This window comes from Patella vulgata, chromosome 9 (genome assembly GCF_932274485.2).
Source record: "Patella vulgata chromosome 9, xgPatVulg1.2, whole genome shotgun sequence".
Taxonomy (NCBI): Eukaryota; Metazoa; Mollusca; class Gastropoda; family Patellidae; genus Patella; species Patella vulgata.
In genome coordinates, this window is record NC_065887.2 from 24,777,549 (window position 1) to 24,796,335 (window position 18,787).

Sequence of the window (18,787 nt, forward strand, 5' to 3'; positions counted from 1 at the left end):
ACAACAGTTCCTTAGCATGCAATTGCATGATTTCAATTAGATTGAGAAGAAGACATGAATAAGCCAGTTTTTTTTATTCCTTATTATAGTATCATCTAAATAATTATATAATTCTTTATCCATATAAATAAACATTTGAGTTAGTGAATAAATCATTTGTGTATTGTATAAATGTGTGACTGTTTGAAAATGTGTGATAGGAGAATTCATTGTGTGAATATTGTTTTAGACTACAGACCTATTCATTCAATCAAGGTGGTATAAAATCTGTGTGAAATCATAATTTATGGTGCTTCTTGTCAAGAGTATGTTTATCTAGTTTCCCTTTAATCATATATTTCATGAATCATCAATTCATTTTCAATTCAGTCATTACAACATTCAACCTAAAGGACCAGTTCAGCAGATTAGCTATGCTTCAGAAACTGAGAGTGGGACTTTACGTATAAAGTCTCCTCCATATGACTCCAGGTTGGTTTAGTAAAAGGAATCTTGCGATCAGACCTTGATCAGTGAATTGCTTCATTATGTATTATCATATATTTGCATATTGTCCATCTATCTCCTTTATTTCCTAACTTCCTCGTTTACGTCTTAACAGTCTTATTCATTTTTAATTAATGAACATCTCAAGACAATTAGATATTTTAGGATCTAACAGAATGTTCAGCTAGTAGAATATAGGATAGATCTCTATTCTTTCTTTATTTTGAATGGTATAAAAACTCTAGTGTATTTGGACAAATATGAAAAGTGAATGATTAAATTAAAAGTATGAAATCATATGTATAGGTATGAACTTTTTATTAGTGTGGATTGCTCTTTTTCTAGAAAATATTATTTTATTTTTTAGTTTTCTATAGTTTAAATAAGGAATCTTCAATCAATATGCAGTATGTTATATATTAAAAATTATATTGGTAGTCCATGAAATTTTAACAGTGCAAGATAGATTTTATTAATGAGTAGACTTTAATCAGTTTTATAATTTAAAAAAAAAATTGAGAAGGATTTTAGTTCTACGGAAAAATACATAATACATTTTTAATGTTAGGGTCAGTAGATGAAAAGATTAATATTTAGTAATAAATATACTGAGATTACATGAATATTGGAACAAAGTTTGTGATTTGATAGGGCAATGTAATCAAAATACAAAAGTGATGAACATATGAGAAAGTAAAAGTACATGAGCAATAAATAATGTAACTTATTATGTTTGTGTGTGTATTTATTGTTTTAACAATTCAAAAAACTCTTTTAATAACTATTGTGTTAATTCTATCAGTTATGAACTTCTACCTTTGACCTCAACACCTATTGATCATGATCATTCCTTTATGAGTTCCCTGTTTCCTACCACAGATGATTCTTTCGATGATAGAAGGTTTGTTCTATATTTGAATTTGCTTCCTTTCATATAGTAATGTAGTTCAATGTCCTTAACATTATATACGTGCAACAACATCAAATCATAGCGAATCATAGCCATTTGCTTTCACTACATTTTCCCTACACCTAATGCTGTTGTGATATTACAGAACAATCATATTGTATATTAAATATTAAAATCATTTCTGAATAGAACACCAGTTACTGAACAAATGACACCACAGAAAGCAACCAGACCAATGCAACCTGCACCTCCAGTGCCACAGGAGCCAATGGAAGTTGATGAGGAATATATGCCTCAGAATGTGCAAGATGCCAAGAAAAGATTTGAACAACCTGATGGACAAGTTCCTCAAGCTCCTGGTAGCGTTCCATCTTCTCCTATGCCACCTAGAAAAACGTTTCAGCCAGTGAGTGCACCGGTTTCTCCACAAGTGGCTAGAAAACAGATGAAACCAACTGCTCCTGAAATGGAACCTTTAAAGCAACAACAAAGACCAGAAGAAATGTTCAAACCCAAAGTTGCTCTACAACCTCAACATCCACAAATATTACCTCAGCAAGAACAACCATTCACAACTCCTCAGCCTAAACAACCAAAGACTAGACCATCTGAAAGACAACCAGTTTTTGTTAGAGATATGCCTGGACAAGGGTGATTAATTTTATCCTTTTAATCCTACAAATATACATCATTTAGCTGTACTGTATTTTAATATTTTGTTGTATAGTATGGATTCTCTTTAATCTAAAAGTACTCTAGACTATAACAGATATATTTCATGCCATTTGCTACTGGCTCCTAATAATGACCATAATTCTTTAATCCTTTAGCTATGATATCCAAGAACAAGGTCCAGTGCAGCAAATATCTTATGCCTCTGACACAGAGAGTGGATATCTGAGAATTATTGATGACAGTTCAAAGAGGTTTGTCTGAGATCACTAACTCCATGATAACAGACAGGCATGGCCTACTTACGCTAACTAATCAGATCAGCATGTACCAAGATTTCCTTGCTTATATGCTTCTTTGAAAATAAAACAAAGAGATTTCTTTCTGAGTTTTATTTCTTTAATGTTTCCTGGATTCCACAGTTTTAAACTATACAGTTAAACTATCTTTTTTCTTCTTCCACACTAACTGGTTTCAGCTTTTTTAGGAAGTTCTATGTTAGGCCCTTCTTTATTTTAGTTTTACTTATGTTTTAATTTTTTTTAAGTTAAGATTATTTTCAGTTTGAGAATGATGTTTTTTAGTTTAAGAATGGTGTTTTTTCAGTTTGAGAATGATGTTTTATTCAATTTTTGTAAACGCCTACCATTATTTATTTCTTAAGTTTCCTAAAAACAGTTAGTTTATTGATATGCATGGACTAGCATTGGCCTATTTACCGATTTATAATCTGAAAAAATACTTTAAATAGATTCAGTATTATAACACCAAAAAACTATGCATATCTGCATTATTTTATGAAAAATATGTATTATTTATACTAGAAAACCTATGAAAGAAGAAATGATACCGAGTAGATTTCAACATCCGAAACAGCCTCAAGCTGATGATGTTTCAGTTGGTGTTGATGAGCCCAAAGAAGAAATTATAGCTTTTCCAAGTATACAGGATGTTCAGAAGCAGTTTGAAAGATTTGATGAACAAGTACCAAAAGCTCCAGCTAGTCTGCCATCGTCTCCAATGCCACCTAGAAAACATTTTCAACCAGTGAGTGCACCAGTATCACCACAAGTGGCTAGAAAACAGATGAAACCATCTGTTCCTGAAATGGAATCTTTAAAGCAACAACAAAGACCAGAAGAAATATTCAAACCCAAAATTGCACCACAACCACAACATCCACAAATATTACCTCAACAAGAGCAACCACCAACAGCACCTCAACCTAAACAACCAAAGACCAGACCATCTGATAGACAACCAGTTTTTGTCAGAGATATGCCTGGATCAGGGTGATTACTTTTACTAACTTGTAACTTTCAGACTTGACAACAGATATTATGATCTGCTAATTGTCATTCTCTACAATCCTAAGAAAAATTATAGTATATTTAAAAAAAAGATTTCAAGTATTAAATCAATGATGATATGGTTTATATAACCTGTGGTACCCAGTATTTTATTCTTACATTTTGATATTAAGAATTGTTTAATTATATAGTTACGATATTCAAGAGGAGGGTCCAGTACAACAAATATCTTATGCTTCTGATACAGAAAGTGGTTATCTAAGAATCATAGATGATGGCTCTAAGAGGTTTGTCTGAATTGATTAACACAGACAGGCATGGCTATATATGCTATATTACATAATAATGTTATGCATGGTGACTGATTTTAATTCTAAAAACAGCTTCAGCTTCACATATCATGAAGATAAATTTTGGGTGAATTCTAGAACGCTCATCTCAATTTGTTTTTCTGCTTCTTTCTGCTTGGTAAAATAACAATTATTATTTTGCGAACTCTTTGTATGATTTGAGCTGTAATGCTTCTCATTTCATAGTTTTGTTGATAATTTTGAATTGTTGCTATTATTGAATTTGCTTTGGCAATTAGATGAACAAAGTTCGTTCTTTGTATTGCAGTGAATTCATTAATGATCGCTGTTGTTCAAATTCATCTTTTTCTTAAACACTGATATTCATGAATCAAATCACGTACAGTACAAGATTAATGGAATTCTTGGGACAGACTAAGAAAGGAGTCATCAATTAATAAAGACTTATAGATGTATTGGCATTCAACATATACATTCATTGCATCTTTCAATATATTAAAATGCACTGTTTAACACATCTCTAATAAACTGTAAGCCAGTTATGTTATACATCTACCACAACATTTCACAATATGTGAATGATAATTCAACCCTCATCAACTTACATTTATCATATGGCATGAACCAAATAACTTCAAATAATTTATGAAAAACAAAAACTGTAAAAGACAACTTGGTAAAGATAACAATATGAATAATGATTTAATTCAAATATTTAACAAACATTTCAAAAAAAGATCTTAAAATTTTAGCTGAAAACTTAATTTATTAAACAATAAATGAAACAACCATTGTGATAAATGACATAAAACCAAGTATTCTCTGTAGTAGAAAACCTATCAAAGAAGAAATATTACCCAGTAGTAGAATTCCTCGACAAGTGCAACAAATAGGTGCTGATGTTCGCATGGATGTTGATGAAATCCAGTATGAAGAAGTAATAGCATTCCCAAGTGTACAAGATTTTCAAAAGAGGTTTGAGCAAGTAGCAGAACAAGTACCAAAAGCTCTGGGTAGTCTACCATCTTCTCCAATGATACCTAGAAAAAAGTTTCAATCAGTGAGTGCACCAGTTTCACCCCAGGTTGCTAGAAAACAGACACAACCAAGTGCTCAAGTGATGAAACCAGCAGCTGCAGCACAACTCCAGCATTCACAAATATTACCTCAACAGAAGGAATCACCAGCACCACATCAAGAAAAACAAACAAAGACACGGCCATGGGACAGAAAACCAGTTTATGCTAAAGATATTTTTGGACCAGGGTGATTATTTTTGCTCTCATTAAATCAATTAACTCTGTGTGCAGTTCTTCCTTGAAATTGCAGAATTCTGTTTTGAGTTAAATGAATATGTTATTGTGTTAAGTAGTTTTATTTATTTGGTTATTACATTGAGAATTGTTTAATTCTTTAGTTATGATATTCGAGAGGAAGGCCCAGTACAACAAATATCTTATGCTTCCGATACAGAAAGTGGTTATCTAAAGATCATAGATGATGGCTCTAAGAGGTTTGTCTGAACTGATTAACACAAACAGACAAGCATGGCTGTGCTTGGCCTTACTAGAAAAAATGCATGGAGATCTGCTTTATCATACATTACAATGTTTACATTATTGGAATACAAGACTTCTTGTGTGCTGTAGAACTATGTTTTCATCAAGTGAAAATAATAATTATATGATTGTACGCAAGGGTTTTCTATGCTGTTTTGGTTAATATTTTGTAGAAGCTAATTAATTTTTGTTCAGTATTTTGGAAAAAAGTTTCACTACCATTTTGTGAATATGCCTACTTCTTAAATGATTTGGATTATCATTTTACTAAACAGCATTAATGGTACATGACATCAAAATCACAGTAAAAGAAAACAAAGTGTTTACAAGCTCTGACATATTTGCATATAAGATACCTCTGCAGGAAAAAACCCACCAAACTTGTTAAAGATGTCAGTAAATATTTACATGCATTGTCATATACAGGGATTCAAACATGCCTTGATTCTTGCATGGATTTCATCTAACACACATTTCAGTGCACCCCAGTTTTCTTTCTGTATTCAATTAATCCAATGATGTTTATTATATTATACATTTGGTTGTTTATGGAGGAATACATTGAGATAATTCTAAAAAATATTTAAAATGTAAAAATTTAATTTCATTAACTAAGCTTCATAAAAGTCTTATTCATTACAAAATTATCATTAATATGTTTAATCATAATTGCTTGTACAGAAAAAGTTCACAAGTAATGAAATCAGTTCATCAACATAAGGAACCCAAACCAGAAGATACCATGATCTCATTTGCAAGAAAACATCTGCAGAAAACAATTCCACTTAAAGAAATGAAACCACGTAAAACAAAGGCTGCAAAAGCAAAGCCCTCTTCACACCCAGCCAGATTCATGGATGATGAAACTTGGGCAGAAAAGCAACATCAGTTGTTTGAAAAAACAACAGAATTGGAAGCAAAAGAATTTTCAGGTATTCCACAGCCAGAAAAAATGCAAACAACAGTAGTTGTCGATCTGAGCAAAAGGAAAGCACCTTTACTTCGGCCTGTAAAAACCAAGAAAAGTGAAAAATGGGTCAATGTACCATCTTCACCAGAACTTCAATCACCTACAACTGTATCAGCACTGGCATTGGATGTCCATCCTAGGTGATTAATATATACATTGATTTTCTTTATAATTTTCCTGGAAATTATTTTTTTGGTCCTATTAGGTGATGTCATAATCTTTTATGGTAATAATGTTGCTTTCTACCTTATATAATCTGTAAAATATGAATAATTCTGTTGGACTATAACTTTTTTTTATGTTTACAATTTTTTTTTTAAACTCATGACTTATAAGCATTGTTCATTAAAAATATATCCATTCAGATATCAGATATGCCGAGAAGGTCCAGTGCAGCAAATTGGATATGCCAGTGATACAGAACATGGATATTTAAGACTGGTTCTAACGCCACCTTTACAGGAAGACATAGACAATCTTCTGTCACCTGTTCATAGGTCAGAGATTCTTACACTTCCACCCATGAAACAAGTTACCTTTCAGCTGGACATTGATATATCTGAAGATGAATCCAAACCTGATGTTTCACAACGAAGAAAAATCTTTGAGAAAATTAATTTGTCAGACTTTGAAGATGAAGCACAAAAAAAGGCATCCAAAATTGTGCAGAGAAAATTAAAATCTCAGTTTATTCCTGAAAGTCCAAAGGTAAAGGCACCACTTGTACCAAAATCTGCACCACAACCAGGTCATGCACCAAAACCAGTAATGCCTGAACAGTTAAAGATTAAATTTGTTAAAGATGAACCTGCTCATATTCCAGCACCACAGCAACCGGTCATGGTAGCTCCCCCTTGGTTATTGGAAGCCAAGGAAGCACCGAAGCCTTTGAAACCTGTTGTAAAACCAGTACTAACACCAGCAATAAAACCCCAGAAGAAAATAGATATAGTACAACCACCTTGGGTTGTAGAACCCATAAAGCCTAAGGAAAACCTAGTACCGTTATCTAAACACCAGGTACAAATTCCGGTGCCTAAGCCTGAAGCTAAACCATTTCAGCAGCAGATTTCTCTTGAACTATCCCCAAGAAAGGTTCAACCTGTGTATCAGCAGCCAATAGTACCAAAGTCACCAACAATGAGATATGTTGAACCAACTGAAAGGTGACTACTTCTTAAGTTCTTATATCCCAGTTATCTATCTTGAATTCTTTGAATTGAATTGATTAGTGATTGTCTGAATCCAGCCTTTGTGTTTGATTAACTTTGTCCAATGTCAGCTGTGTTAATGTTTGTGATCATTGAACATCAAATCCAATTTCTATTTGTTTAGCTATGATATTCAGAAGATCGGACCGGTTCAGGAAATAACATATGCATCTGATAAAGAAAGTGGTTATCTGCGCTTGATTGATGAAGTAGATTTAGCGAGGTTTGTTCAGAGTGTGTTAACAGAAGCGCGATGCATGCGCTTTTCTTCATAAGCGCTAAAGATTTCACAGATTTTGAATTTTCTTGCACCAAATACTTTTGTTGACAACTTTCATAACAAAATATTGTCATAAACTATGCATGATTTTAATTTTTTTGACTTAACCAGAGTTTATTTTCAAAGAGTATCATTTAATTCCCATCTACCTGGACTTCACTTTATTTTGTTTATTCTGTAACTTAAAAAGATATTCTTTTTTATGTTGATATACCCTTCTGTTACTGTCATGTAATCTTTTTTTTCCTTGCTGTTTTCTTAACAAAAGTTTATTATTATTGTACAGTTTCTTTTTCAGTGTGAAATAAATAAATCTAACAAAATTATGTATTTAATTTTTTATCTGTCATTCCGAGTGTACTTTTGTTCATCCCCACTTTTCATAACATCTTCAGTTTCATCTTTATTTTCAGGATATAATTTAAAATAGAACTAACACTAGTGTGATTTAACTTCCATCAGCATGAAGATATGTTTAATGTAAATTACATATACAAAAATTATGTTAAATTTTGAAAAAAAATGAAGGTAGTAAGATACAAATTTAATTATCTTAAAATGTTTTTTTTTTTTAAATACATGTGTTTAGTAGAAAATGGATACTTTCGTATATCATGTCAAATATATCCATGATTTTGATTTTGTTGTTTTTGAATTTTTAGACAACCCATGCCGTGGGAGATTCAACCTGAACCACCCATTGCACCACAACAGAGGTGAAAATACACTTTATAGCTTGCCAATTTCAGTATTGAATTTGTTTTAGTGCCTATATATATGTAGTAGTAATTTTCTGCAATTCAATAATGAAAATATTATACAAGTTACATGTCTTTTTAAAGAAAACATGTTGTGATTGACAGGCCAGTACAAAAGGCACCAGCACCACCACAACCACTTGTACCAGCTCCAGCAACACCAGTACAGAAGCATAAGGTGGTCAAAAAGGTCAAAGCACCAGTACCAGCCCCAAAGCCAACAGCTGCACCAATGCCTGAACCAATGAGGTGTGTACATCTGCATACACTGAAAGGATACTAGTTCTGTATTTGGTTATACTAGATGCAAGCTCTTCACATAAAAGACATTCTTCCAAAATATTATATCTTATCTTTGATTGTCAGTTATTGTTATTCTAGAATTCATCTGTATTGAGAAAAGACTGTTAGGATTTATGTATGTTTTGATCATATACAACTATATTGCATGACAGATTATTAAAGATTAATTTTTGTATTAATCATCAGTTACAGTAGTGATTATGAAATCCAACCAGAGGGACCTGTTCAACAAATTTGCTATTGTTCAGATACTGAAAGTGGTTATCTTCGTCTTGTTCAACCTCAACCAGATATGCAAAGGTACATGCATGCCACATTCTGCATGTCATTAGTGTGGACATTTCTCAATATGAAGACATTTGAAAGTGTTTCAACTGGAATAAGTAATTAGAAATGAAATTAAATTATGGAACATATTTGACAGAACTTTTTCACAAATGACGAGCATGTTTTCATCAATTCTTTGAGTGATTTGATAACACAACAGCATACTGAATGTTCTTTCTCAATCTTTTAGTAGGGACTTGTTTCTTTATGTCTTACTGTTGTTACATCTAGGTCTGAAGTTGAAATGGAAATTCCTCCAAAGCCTCTGGCTCCAGTCACTATGACAATTCCTCTTCAACCAAAAGATTACAGGTTAATATGCCATACGATTATAATGCATGATTGTAAATGTTGGCATGATATTTGTATATAAGATAAATATAATTTCTATTTCTTGGATACAAATGTATCTCTATAGCTTGGAAGGCATAATCTTATTGTCGTTCTTTAAACAGTTAGAGCCTTATTAGGCATGTGTTTATATCTATTTGTAATTGAATTGATCTACAAAGTGTAGATTATAGTATTTAAAACTTCTCTATCTTAATGTTCTGTATAACATTTATAATCAAATATGTGTTATACAGACCAGTTGCACCTCCAGCAACAAAACCAGCACCCAAAAAGGTGGAGTTTGTAATTCCTCCACCAGAGTTAACACCACCTAAACCTAAAGAAGAATATAAATCACCACCACCACCACCTTCACCTCAACCTGTTACAACCCAACTTAAAATGAAACCACAAGCTCCAATTGTCCGTAAAATGCCAGTACCGGAAGAAAGGCCTGCAAGCCCTATTATTCTTAGGGAAAGCATTCCACCATGGTGGCCAGAGAGCATTGATGTTCCAATCATTGCTGATGATATTGATTCTGGAAGAAGGTTGGTCATCTTAATGCCATGGGTGTGATCACCAAAGCATGTGGAGACTATTAGCCTTTTATTTTATCATACTGCTTTTATTATTGAGTTTTATGTACAATCCTGTTATCAGTTGATCCACAATATTTTTGAACCAAGCATGATTATAGTGATTCAGTTCATATTTTATTTTGTTCAAAATCGCCTTTTTTTATTTTTGTTAAAGAAAACATTCTACTCTGTTTCTAATCATGATTTTGGATAATTTCTTCCATTGGACTATTAGTTTTATTTCCTTTTACATATCTATTTTACTTTTGATAGAAGTTCATAACTTTTTACCTTTCTTGAGTTGTTTTTTTTTAAATATAAAAAATATGGTTACTAAAACATTTCCTTTATATTTTAATTTTACAAAACTTAAATGATCCAGATTACATTCTTTTTATTTTATCTTTTAATGAAGTGTTACATAATATGTTTGTGTAATGCATGTATTAAATTTAAAGTACATGTAAAATAGTTTTAAATTGTAAAATGGTATTTTCCTTCCAAGTTGCTATGCTTTAAATAGTGTAGTGGTTGAAAGTAGTGCTGTTATCGGCTTTAAATGTTTTAGCAAGATGTAGTCATTGCCAAATCATATATTAATACTCATGTCAATTATTTTCACAGAATGTCTGATTCTTTAGTCTCGAGTCTTAAGATCACATTAAAAGATCGCAGGTTTGCAACAGTACAAATATTAGCTTGATGAATATGATTTTCATTTATCTATAATGTAACTTCATGAAGCGGGGTGTGCTCAAATAACAAAGTGACTACTCAATTTTCTTATTTTAAAAGTCACATTATTTTGCTTTTAAATAACAAGATCTTTCTCTTTTGTTTTATATTTTTATTAAAAGATTCATAAAGTAACATTAACATGCCTGCCAGAACAAAATTCTTATTGGGAATGTCCCTTAAGCCCATTCCCCCAATTCCTCCTGGTTCTGTTGAACACGATTAAATCATAGTGACATTTTATATTTGTTACTTTCTCTTTTTTAACAAATATGGGTAAAACCAAATCTTTAACTCTAGATACACATCTGAATATAGTTCATGACATAGATATGATAAGAATGAATTGTAAATGGAAATGAAATGAAATGAAATTGGTTTAACGTCCTACTGTTCTGCACCGACTTGGCTAATGAAGACAAAATTGTAAACAGAATTACCACTTACATCTCTATGGCTACATATTTCATAGATGGTTGTATATATGCTCAACATCAGACTACTTGATATTATTCAAAAATTTGAATTTACATATTATTCAGTCATTTTGTGGAAACAATGTTTTCCAATCAGAACATTTTGTGTACCAATATATACAGATCGTCATAAATTGCCAAAATCAAATATACTTAACCTTGTGTACTATCATTGTTAAATTCATCTTGAAAATCATTGCAGTGCTTTTAGTGCAAGTCTTGCAGTTGTCTGTGCATTTAAAAACAGTTGTATTTTTTTCATTTCATGTAATGAATTAATAATAACATCATATTTTTTTTATTTCAGACTGATATATTTCTTTGAACTAATTTAATAATAGTCTATTTCTATGAAAGTATTCAATGTTTAATTTCAGCATGCTGCATTGTATTTGCTGGTGGATTGATGTTTTTGTTGAATTCTGTGAAAGCTACAATCTTTGTTAATTTCAAAAAGATGAAACTATAATTTGATGTTTTAACATTCAAGATCCATTCATAACAAGATAGATTCTAGCTTTCATGGCATTATTGTTTGAAAACTAATCTCTGTTCACAACAAGATTTGTTAAATTAATAATTTTAGGGCCTTGTCTGATCGAGAAAGTGCCGTCAGAGAATATATTCGCCGTGAAGGTGAAGCTCCTCCTGAAGAAGATCTCTTCACCAAGGAAAAACAGAGACCGCCAAGGTTTAAGACACAAATTAAAGACTTATTAGCACTGAAAGAGAACGATTCTGCTCATTTTGAATGCAGACTTGTTCCTCTTGGTGACCCAAATATGAAAGTTGAATGGTTTAGAGATGGACAACCTCTTTTACACGGTATGTTTGTTTGATTTTTCTTTCCATGGCTATCTTCATTTATTTGATGTTATAATGTTCTGCACAAGATTTAATTGTTGTTCTTGGCCCTTTAATCTGCATGTAATAATGTGTTCATGCTGTAATTCTTGGTTTTTTTTATATATCTATATAAGGTCATCGCTTTAAGCCAATGTATGACTTTGGATTTGTTGGGTTGGACATGTTATACACATATCCTGAAGATAATGGTGTGTATTCATGCAGAGCTACCAATTTAGTTGGAGAAGACACAACAACTGCAACAATACATTGTAAACGTAAGTTTGGTGTCTTTTTGCCTTTTTAAAATCGTGTAGAAAGCAAACATAACATGGATGTCACCAAGTTAAGGAATATTCATATATGTAATAATTTCTTTTGAATTCATTTGAACTATAAAATTAGTCATAGTTTCATTGGTATTTTTTACAGCAAAGAGAAAAATTATTTCTGACACTCAGTTACCTGGAGACGGTGCCTTCAGACTTCAAGAAATGGAAGAACATTGGAGAGGGTAAGTTTGATCTTAGTTTTGTCAATGTACCTGCAGAAAGGAATGGATTTTCAACTTGTATAACATATCCTTCTTCATTTTCCTACATAGAACCAATAGCTCACTTTTAATGTAAACATATTACAGATCCAAGGTACTGGATGAGAAGTTTGTGGATGCTCCTCAGGAACCTTCACCACCAGATTTTGATCTGGAAATGCAACCTGTTGAAACTGGGGAAGGTGAACCTGCCAAATTTATGGTCAAGGTTCATGGTTACCCTAGACCCAGGGTCAGCTGGTGGGTCAATGGAAGCTTGATTGTCAGTGTAAGTACAATCACACTAAATATTTTTTCCTTAACATGAAGACTTACACTTTTGGAATTCCATCTCTCTAAATGAAACAGAATCAAGATTCTAAATGCTGTATAATTACTTAACTAATAAACACTAATATGCTAAACCATAAGACAATACAGGCAACAATATCAGAAGTAGCTATTGACTTTTACCAACCAATAAAAAAAAATACACATACAAATAATTTTGAAAATGGATATCTAATTCCAGGCTTCTAGATACAAAGTGACCTATGATGGTATGATGCATTATCTCGAAATACCCCGAGTACGAGAGTATGATGCTGGCCAGGTCAGAGTTGTAGCCAAGAATCCTTATGGTGAACAAGAGTGTAGCACATCACTAATGGTGCTTCCCAGAGAAGACTGGCGATCCAGACTTCGACAAGCTCCTAAAGGTAATAGTAAAAAATAGAATTATAAAAAAATTAATTACTCTGTAGGTTTATTTTGGTAAAGAAATGCTTTAAAGCATTAATCATTTAGATTTTAAAAAAATATTTTGAATCCATGAAAACATCCTCATTTTAGGTGAACTTGAAATTGAACTTAAACGCAGACAAAAAATGGAGTTGAGAAGTGTTGAATTGGATAGAGCATTGAAGAAACCAAAAGCTACTGAATTTGAACTACGCAAATTTGAAGGATGTAAGTACACATTGAAGTTGATCATCATTTTTTGAATTTTTAGTTGATAATTATCAATGAAGAAAACATTTCTTAAGATTGAAAATAATACTTGGTATGATGCTAATACTGATTTATTTTGTCTTTTGTTTAGATGGGGATTCACGTGTTACAGTCACGAAGGACACCAGCACAGTTATTTCAGAACGCCAAGTTGTTTCTAAGCAAGTGAAACTTCAGCAGAAGCCACAAAAACCGCTCCCAGTTCAAGCTGCACAGCCCGTTGTCTCATTTGTTCCAGAAATTGGTAAAGTCACAGAAAGACAGGTTTCTCGTCAACAAATTAGTTTAGATCTTGGAGAACCACCAGCTTTCAAACATCCTCTACGACCTATTAGAGTTCCTGAAGGCCAACCTGTAACGTAAGTCAATGCTATCATCTGTATTCATCTTTGAAAAGCACCATATTTAGATACAGATGCTCTTTGATTTGGTGTGAAAGTTGCAATCATACATTTGATTATAGTAAAACTTACTTCAATCTAGAAAACCTTTCTTCAATCTAAGAAAACCTTTCTTCAATTTAATAATTCTTTATTAATGTTTGCATAGTTTAATGTTTACTTTATTTTATGAATTCTTCATCTTCATACATTTTTAAAGATTGGAAGTACAGTTTACAGGACGTCCAGCACCAAATATTACATGGTACAGGGATTCCTTTGAGATCCAACCTGGTCGTGATTTCCAGGTATGTGCTTTTAGTTTCTTTTAAGATTTCTTTGTCATCCAATGTGCAACAATAAATATATGTGGATAGGCAATAATTATGCAACCACAGTCAGTCCTGTATGAAGAAATTGACACATCAAGCAGAGACAAATACTGACATAGCAATTCATAATAAGTGTAAGTTAGAACTCTATAGGTGACAAATGTGGCTAATGGCCAATGTACTAAAATATGCAACACATTTTCACAGATATCTAGACCAGGGATCCCCATTTAAGCACCATCTTTTATTTAGAAAAAATAATCCTGTAAGAATAGGCCTCTGTTAATGTACTGTATCAAAGAAATTCATTTTAATAATACATAAGTAATTACTAAAATGCTTAATTTATTTGACCAGATTACAACAACTCCAACATCCAGTAAACTCCACATACCAGAAGTTTTTAATGAAGATGCTGGTTTAATAACTGTCAAGGCATATAATACAGCTGGTATGGTCCAGTGTAAGGCTAAAATGAATGTAGTTGAAGAAGAAGAACCAGAGAGAGCTCAATCACCAGAATTTAAAGGTTTGATGAGAGATACACTGACTGTGGCTGGTGAACCTATGACCTTTGACTGCAAAGTCTCTGCTTGTCCTAAACCCAAAGTACACTGGGAAAAGGTGTGTATGATTTTCACTTTCTTATATAGACAATAGATTTATAATATAATACAAAAAATTACTTTCTTTCCAAAATGAGCGCAACATAAATTTGCAATTTAAAATCCTCAAATGATAAGTGGTATCATCAGGATTATTTGGTATGAAATACTTCATGATGAAAATAAGTTTGCAAACTGATTAGTTTGTTCTCTTTTTTAATGCTATGATAACCTTGCAAAATATACAACAAACATAACCCACCAGTGACACACCACTCAGTGGTTTAAATATAAGAGAGCAATAACAATTTATCAGCTATGCAAAGTCTTCAAATGAGAAATGGTAGAAGTTGTAATGAATTATATGTTTGTACTTAATCCAGACTATTCTTTTGCTTTTCCAACAGGATGGTAAACCACTGCCACAAAGTCCAAGATGGAAATTTATTGAAGAAGGTGATAACTTTACGTTGCTCATTTTTGAAGTTATGCCTGAAGATATTGGACAATATGCCTGTGTTGCTGTAAATGATGTGGGAAAATCAACTTGCACCGCTCGACTTGATGTTGAATGTAAGTTATTGAAAGAAAATTTTATTAATTTACCAGTTGTTAATGAAAAGAAATTCATTGTAACATGTCCCGCCAAAGAATTTTTGTTAAGATAACTTTGATATCATCTTCCTATTCTTATAGTGCCAATGGAACCACCTCAAGAACTATCAATGCTGGAATCACCTCCAAAAGAACAGGTACCTGATGAACCACCTCAAATATTAGAACCACCACAACGTACAGTAGAAGTAGAAGAAGGTGGAACTGTTACCTTCAAAACCAAGATTGTAGGACAACCAGCCCCGATTGTATCATGGTATCGTGACACAATTTTGGTCAAACCATCCAAATATTTCCTTATGGTTTCAAACCCTGATGGTGTACATACACTAACTATTCAAGAAGCCTATGCTGAAGATTCAGGCAACTATAGATGTGTTGCCCGCAATAAGACTGGAGAAGTTTTCAGTACAACATACCTTAGGGTTATCGGTAGGTTTTGTTTCTGATAATTTAAAAAAAATAAAACTTCTGATTAATATATGTGTTTAAAGTTTTCATGGAGTTTAAATAAGAGAAAGATGTCAATATACCAAATTTAGTATTTTTGTTGATTGTATTGCTCTTTAATTAGTTGATAACAATTTTTATTTAAAAGAAGTTATTTAATATATACAGGTTTTGAAAGTGAACCAGAACATCAACAAGAACCACCAAGCTTTGGTAAACCCATTCAAAATACCATTGTTCTACAAGGACAGTCTGCTCAGTTTACAGCTGAGTTTAGAGGCAATCCCCAACCTGATATCAAATGGCTCCGTAATGGTATACAGCATATACAGAATTCCAGGGACTTCCAGGTAAACTTTTTGATTTATTAATCTGGTAATCTGGAAATTTAATACTGGATTGTGCACTTCCAGATGTACACTAGGACACAACTATAGGCAAGTTTCAGGTTTCTGTGTAGGTCGATTGTTAGCATTGCTCCCAAGATTGTGATAGTCTTGTGCATGATATTTTTATATATAATGGTATTGCTATAAATGTGGGCTTAGTCATTGTGCTGCAACAACATTCTTATATTTATGTCTTATGTATAAAGATTTCCATCACCGTGAACATTTATATCTTAAAGTTGCAAATAATAATCAGGGATTTTAATTAAATTTCTTGATGTGTTTTCCAGATTACAATTACACAAACAACTACAACATTGACAGTGCGTGAAGCTTACCTGGAAGATACCGGTCTTATTACATGTCAAGCTAAGAATAAGGCTGGAACTGCTGAATGTTCAGCAGAGTTATATGTTCAAGGTAGGAGTTGTAGCTTGCAACATATTTTAATTAATATCAGCTTTAATAATCAAACTTTGTTACCATTCTTCTTACATTTTTGCGTAAAATAACAAAGATATTCTTTTGATATATTGAACATATTTTCTGATCATATGTGATATTTAGAACAGTGTATAATATACTCATTGACAAAAATGGGTTTATAAAAATTTACCACATATGTATGATTTCAATTGTATGAAAAAAATTATCTTTGCAATATCCACGTTTTCCTTACATGACATTAATTTCCCTTTTTGTGTGTGTGGAATGTTTATATAGAAGAGAGAGTTGATGAGCGTAGGTGTGTTATTAAAAGTCAGTGTGTTTTAGATGTAGTTATTTTGCTTACATTATTTATAAAGCTTGACTGCCAAATTAGTTTAGATATTTTAAAATGTGTGTTTTGAAGCAACAATATTCAATTGTCCATCAATAATCATAAATGTTACATTTTAACTGGATGCATGATTTGTTGTAAAATGTTTGAAAAATGCATGATAATGTCAACTAACATGAGAAAAATACAAGAAATTAATCTGCATGGAGTGAATCCCTGAAATCATCCAGTTTTCCAACATCATGGTTAATCGCATGACAGACAAATATGCATGGAGTGAAGATTAAACAATGGAATTGCAGACCAGATATATTCTTCATCAATTGTGGTAATTATAACACTATGTATTCAGAAAGACATTCCAGATTATGTACCTTTTATACTTTTATACTCATTACAAATATAAAACTTTCGGATTAAAATAAGTTTAGAAGATTTGAAGACCTAATTATGTTTGTGGAAATATAGCTTTAAATAATTCTATACTTTCTAAACTGTTTTTCGAAATTTGATTTTTTTGTGATTATGTTTATCAGTTGCATGATCAATATGATTAGAATCATTATTAGCTGATTATGAAAGAGCATGGTAAATGCATTTAATGTGTTAATTGTATATATTGAGTTATTTTTTGTAACCTTTGTTTCTTTGTCTATGATAGATGAAAGAGAAGCTAAGCTGCATGGGCAGAAGATTCATGTTGAAGTTGTAAAACAGAAACCAGTATTAACTAAACCACTTCAGCCATATACTGTCTATGTTCCGGGAAAACCAACCCAGTATGTACTGATTTCTTTCATATGTAGTAGCATTGAGGCTATTTATAAAGACATCCAACTTTTAATGACCACAAGGGAATTACTGAAATAAGAATATTTCTTGTATATAAAAATACTTTTAGAAAGATATCCCTTTTAGGGTGGTATAAATCCATGTTTGTATATAAAAATATCTATGGAAAAATATTCCTTTTAGAGTGGTTGGAATCCATGCTTATGTAATCTGCCAAGCACACTCTAGTTATAACTGAGGATATATTTTTATTATAACCATTATCAATTAACAGATTGGAGGTGGAAATTGCTCCTCAACCAAAATCCAAGACCACATGGTTTGTAAATGGAAAGGAAATTTTATCATCAGAGCATAGAAGGGTTATAAAACGTGGTAATAGTACCATACTAATAATCTTTAATACAGCATCAGATGATGAAGGTGAATACACAATGAAGGCTGAAAATGAATTTGGTACCACAACTTGTAAAACAACTTTAACTTTGACAGGTATGTTTATTTTTCCATTTTATTTCACACTTTTTCTAAGTTATTTATATTATGGTCAGCTTCTCCAAAACATCACATTGGAACCATCAAAAAGTAATGTAGTTCATGTAGTGTATTCAACATATCATTTCAATTCTTTTCAAGGAAAAGAAAAGTTTGTTGAACTGCCTCAATCAGAGATGACTGATATCACTGTTACCAGAACTGTAACAACAGTTGAAAGACAAGAAATGGCTATAGCACAACAAGTACGACCCAATGTTGTAGCACCACTTGAACCTGAAGTATATGTCCGAGAGAGAGGGATTGCTAGGTAGTTATACTTCGATTCAGCATTACA

The 18,787-nt window shown here is 32.2% G+C and overlaps 1 protein-coding gene across 1 annotated transcript in view; it reads left to right on the forward strand.

The window, feature by feature from the left end:
• Positions 1 to 18,787, forward strand: part of LOC126831518 (titin) — a 354,899-nt gene that overhangs the window by 74,424 nt on the left and 261,688 nt on the right. Inside the window, exons 65-95 of the mRNA XM_056103456.1 lie at positions 1,586 to 2,047; positions 2,227 to 2,322; positions 2,893 to 3,360; positions 3,570 to 3,665; positions 4,518 to 4,955; positions 5,107 to 5,202; positions 5,930 to 6,358; positions 6,584 to 7,384; positions 7,554 to 7,652; positions 8,372 to 8,425; positions 8,552 to 8,716; positions 8,957 to 9,070; positions 9,329 to 9,409; positions 9,685 to 9,981; positions 10,636 to 10,686; positions 11,809 to 12,047; positions 12,203 to 12,346; positions 12,501 to 12,582; positions 12,709 to 12,889; positions 13,133 to 13,319; positions 13,453 to 13,569; positions 13,703 to 13,970; positions 14,212 to 14,299; positions 14,681 to 14,947; positions 15,336 to 15,501; positions 15,625 to 15,975; positions 16,162 to 16,343; positions 16,673 to 16,802; positions 17,825 to 17,942; positions 18,230 to 18,447; positions 18,592 to 18,760. Coding sequence (XP_055959431.1) covers positions 1,586 to 2,047; positions 2,227 to 2,322; positions 2,893 to 3,360; positions 3,570 to 3,665; positions 4,518 to 4,955; positions 5,107 to 5,202; positions 5,930 to 6,358; positions 6,584 to 7,384; positions 7,554 to 7,652; positions 8,372 to 8,425; positions 8,552 to 8,716; positions 8,957 to 9,070; positions 9,329 to 9,409; positions 9,685 to 9,981; positions 10,636 to 10,686; positions 11,809 to 12,047; positions 12,203 to 12,346; positions 12,501 to 12,582; positions 12,709 to 12,889; positions 13,133 to 13,319; positions 13,453 to 13,569; positions 13,703 to 13,970; positions 14,212 to 14,299; positions 14,681 to 14,947; positions 15,336 to 15,501; positions 15,625 to 15,975; positions 16,162 to 16,343; positions 16,673 to 16,802; positions 17,825 to 17,942; positions 18,230 to 18,447; positions 18,592 to 18,760 — 6,654 coding nt within the window. The remainder of the gene's footprint in view (positions 1 to 1,585; positions 2,048 to 2,226; positions 2,323 to 2,892; positions 3,361 to 3,569; positions 3,666 to 4,517; positions 4,956 to 5,106; positions 5,203 to 5,929; positions 6,359 to 6,583; positions 7,385 to 7,553; positions 7,653 to 8,371; positions 8,426 to 8,551; positions 8,717 to 8,956; positions 9,071 to 9,328; positions 9,410 to 9,684; positions 9,982 to 10,635; positions 10,687 to 11,808; positions 12,048 to 12,202; positions 12,347 to 12,500; positions 12,583 to 12,708; positions 12,890 to 13,132; positions 13,320 to 13,452; positions 13,570 to 13,702; positions 13,971 to 14,211; positions 14,300 to 14,680; positions 14,948 to 15,335; positions 15,502 to 15,624; positions 15,976 to 16,161; positions 16,344 to 16,672; positions 16,803 to 17,824; positions 17,943 to 18,229; positions 18,448 to 18,591; positions 18,761 to 18,787) is intronic.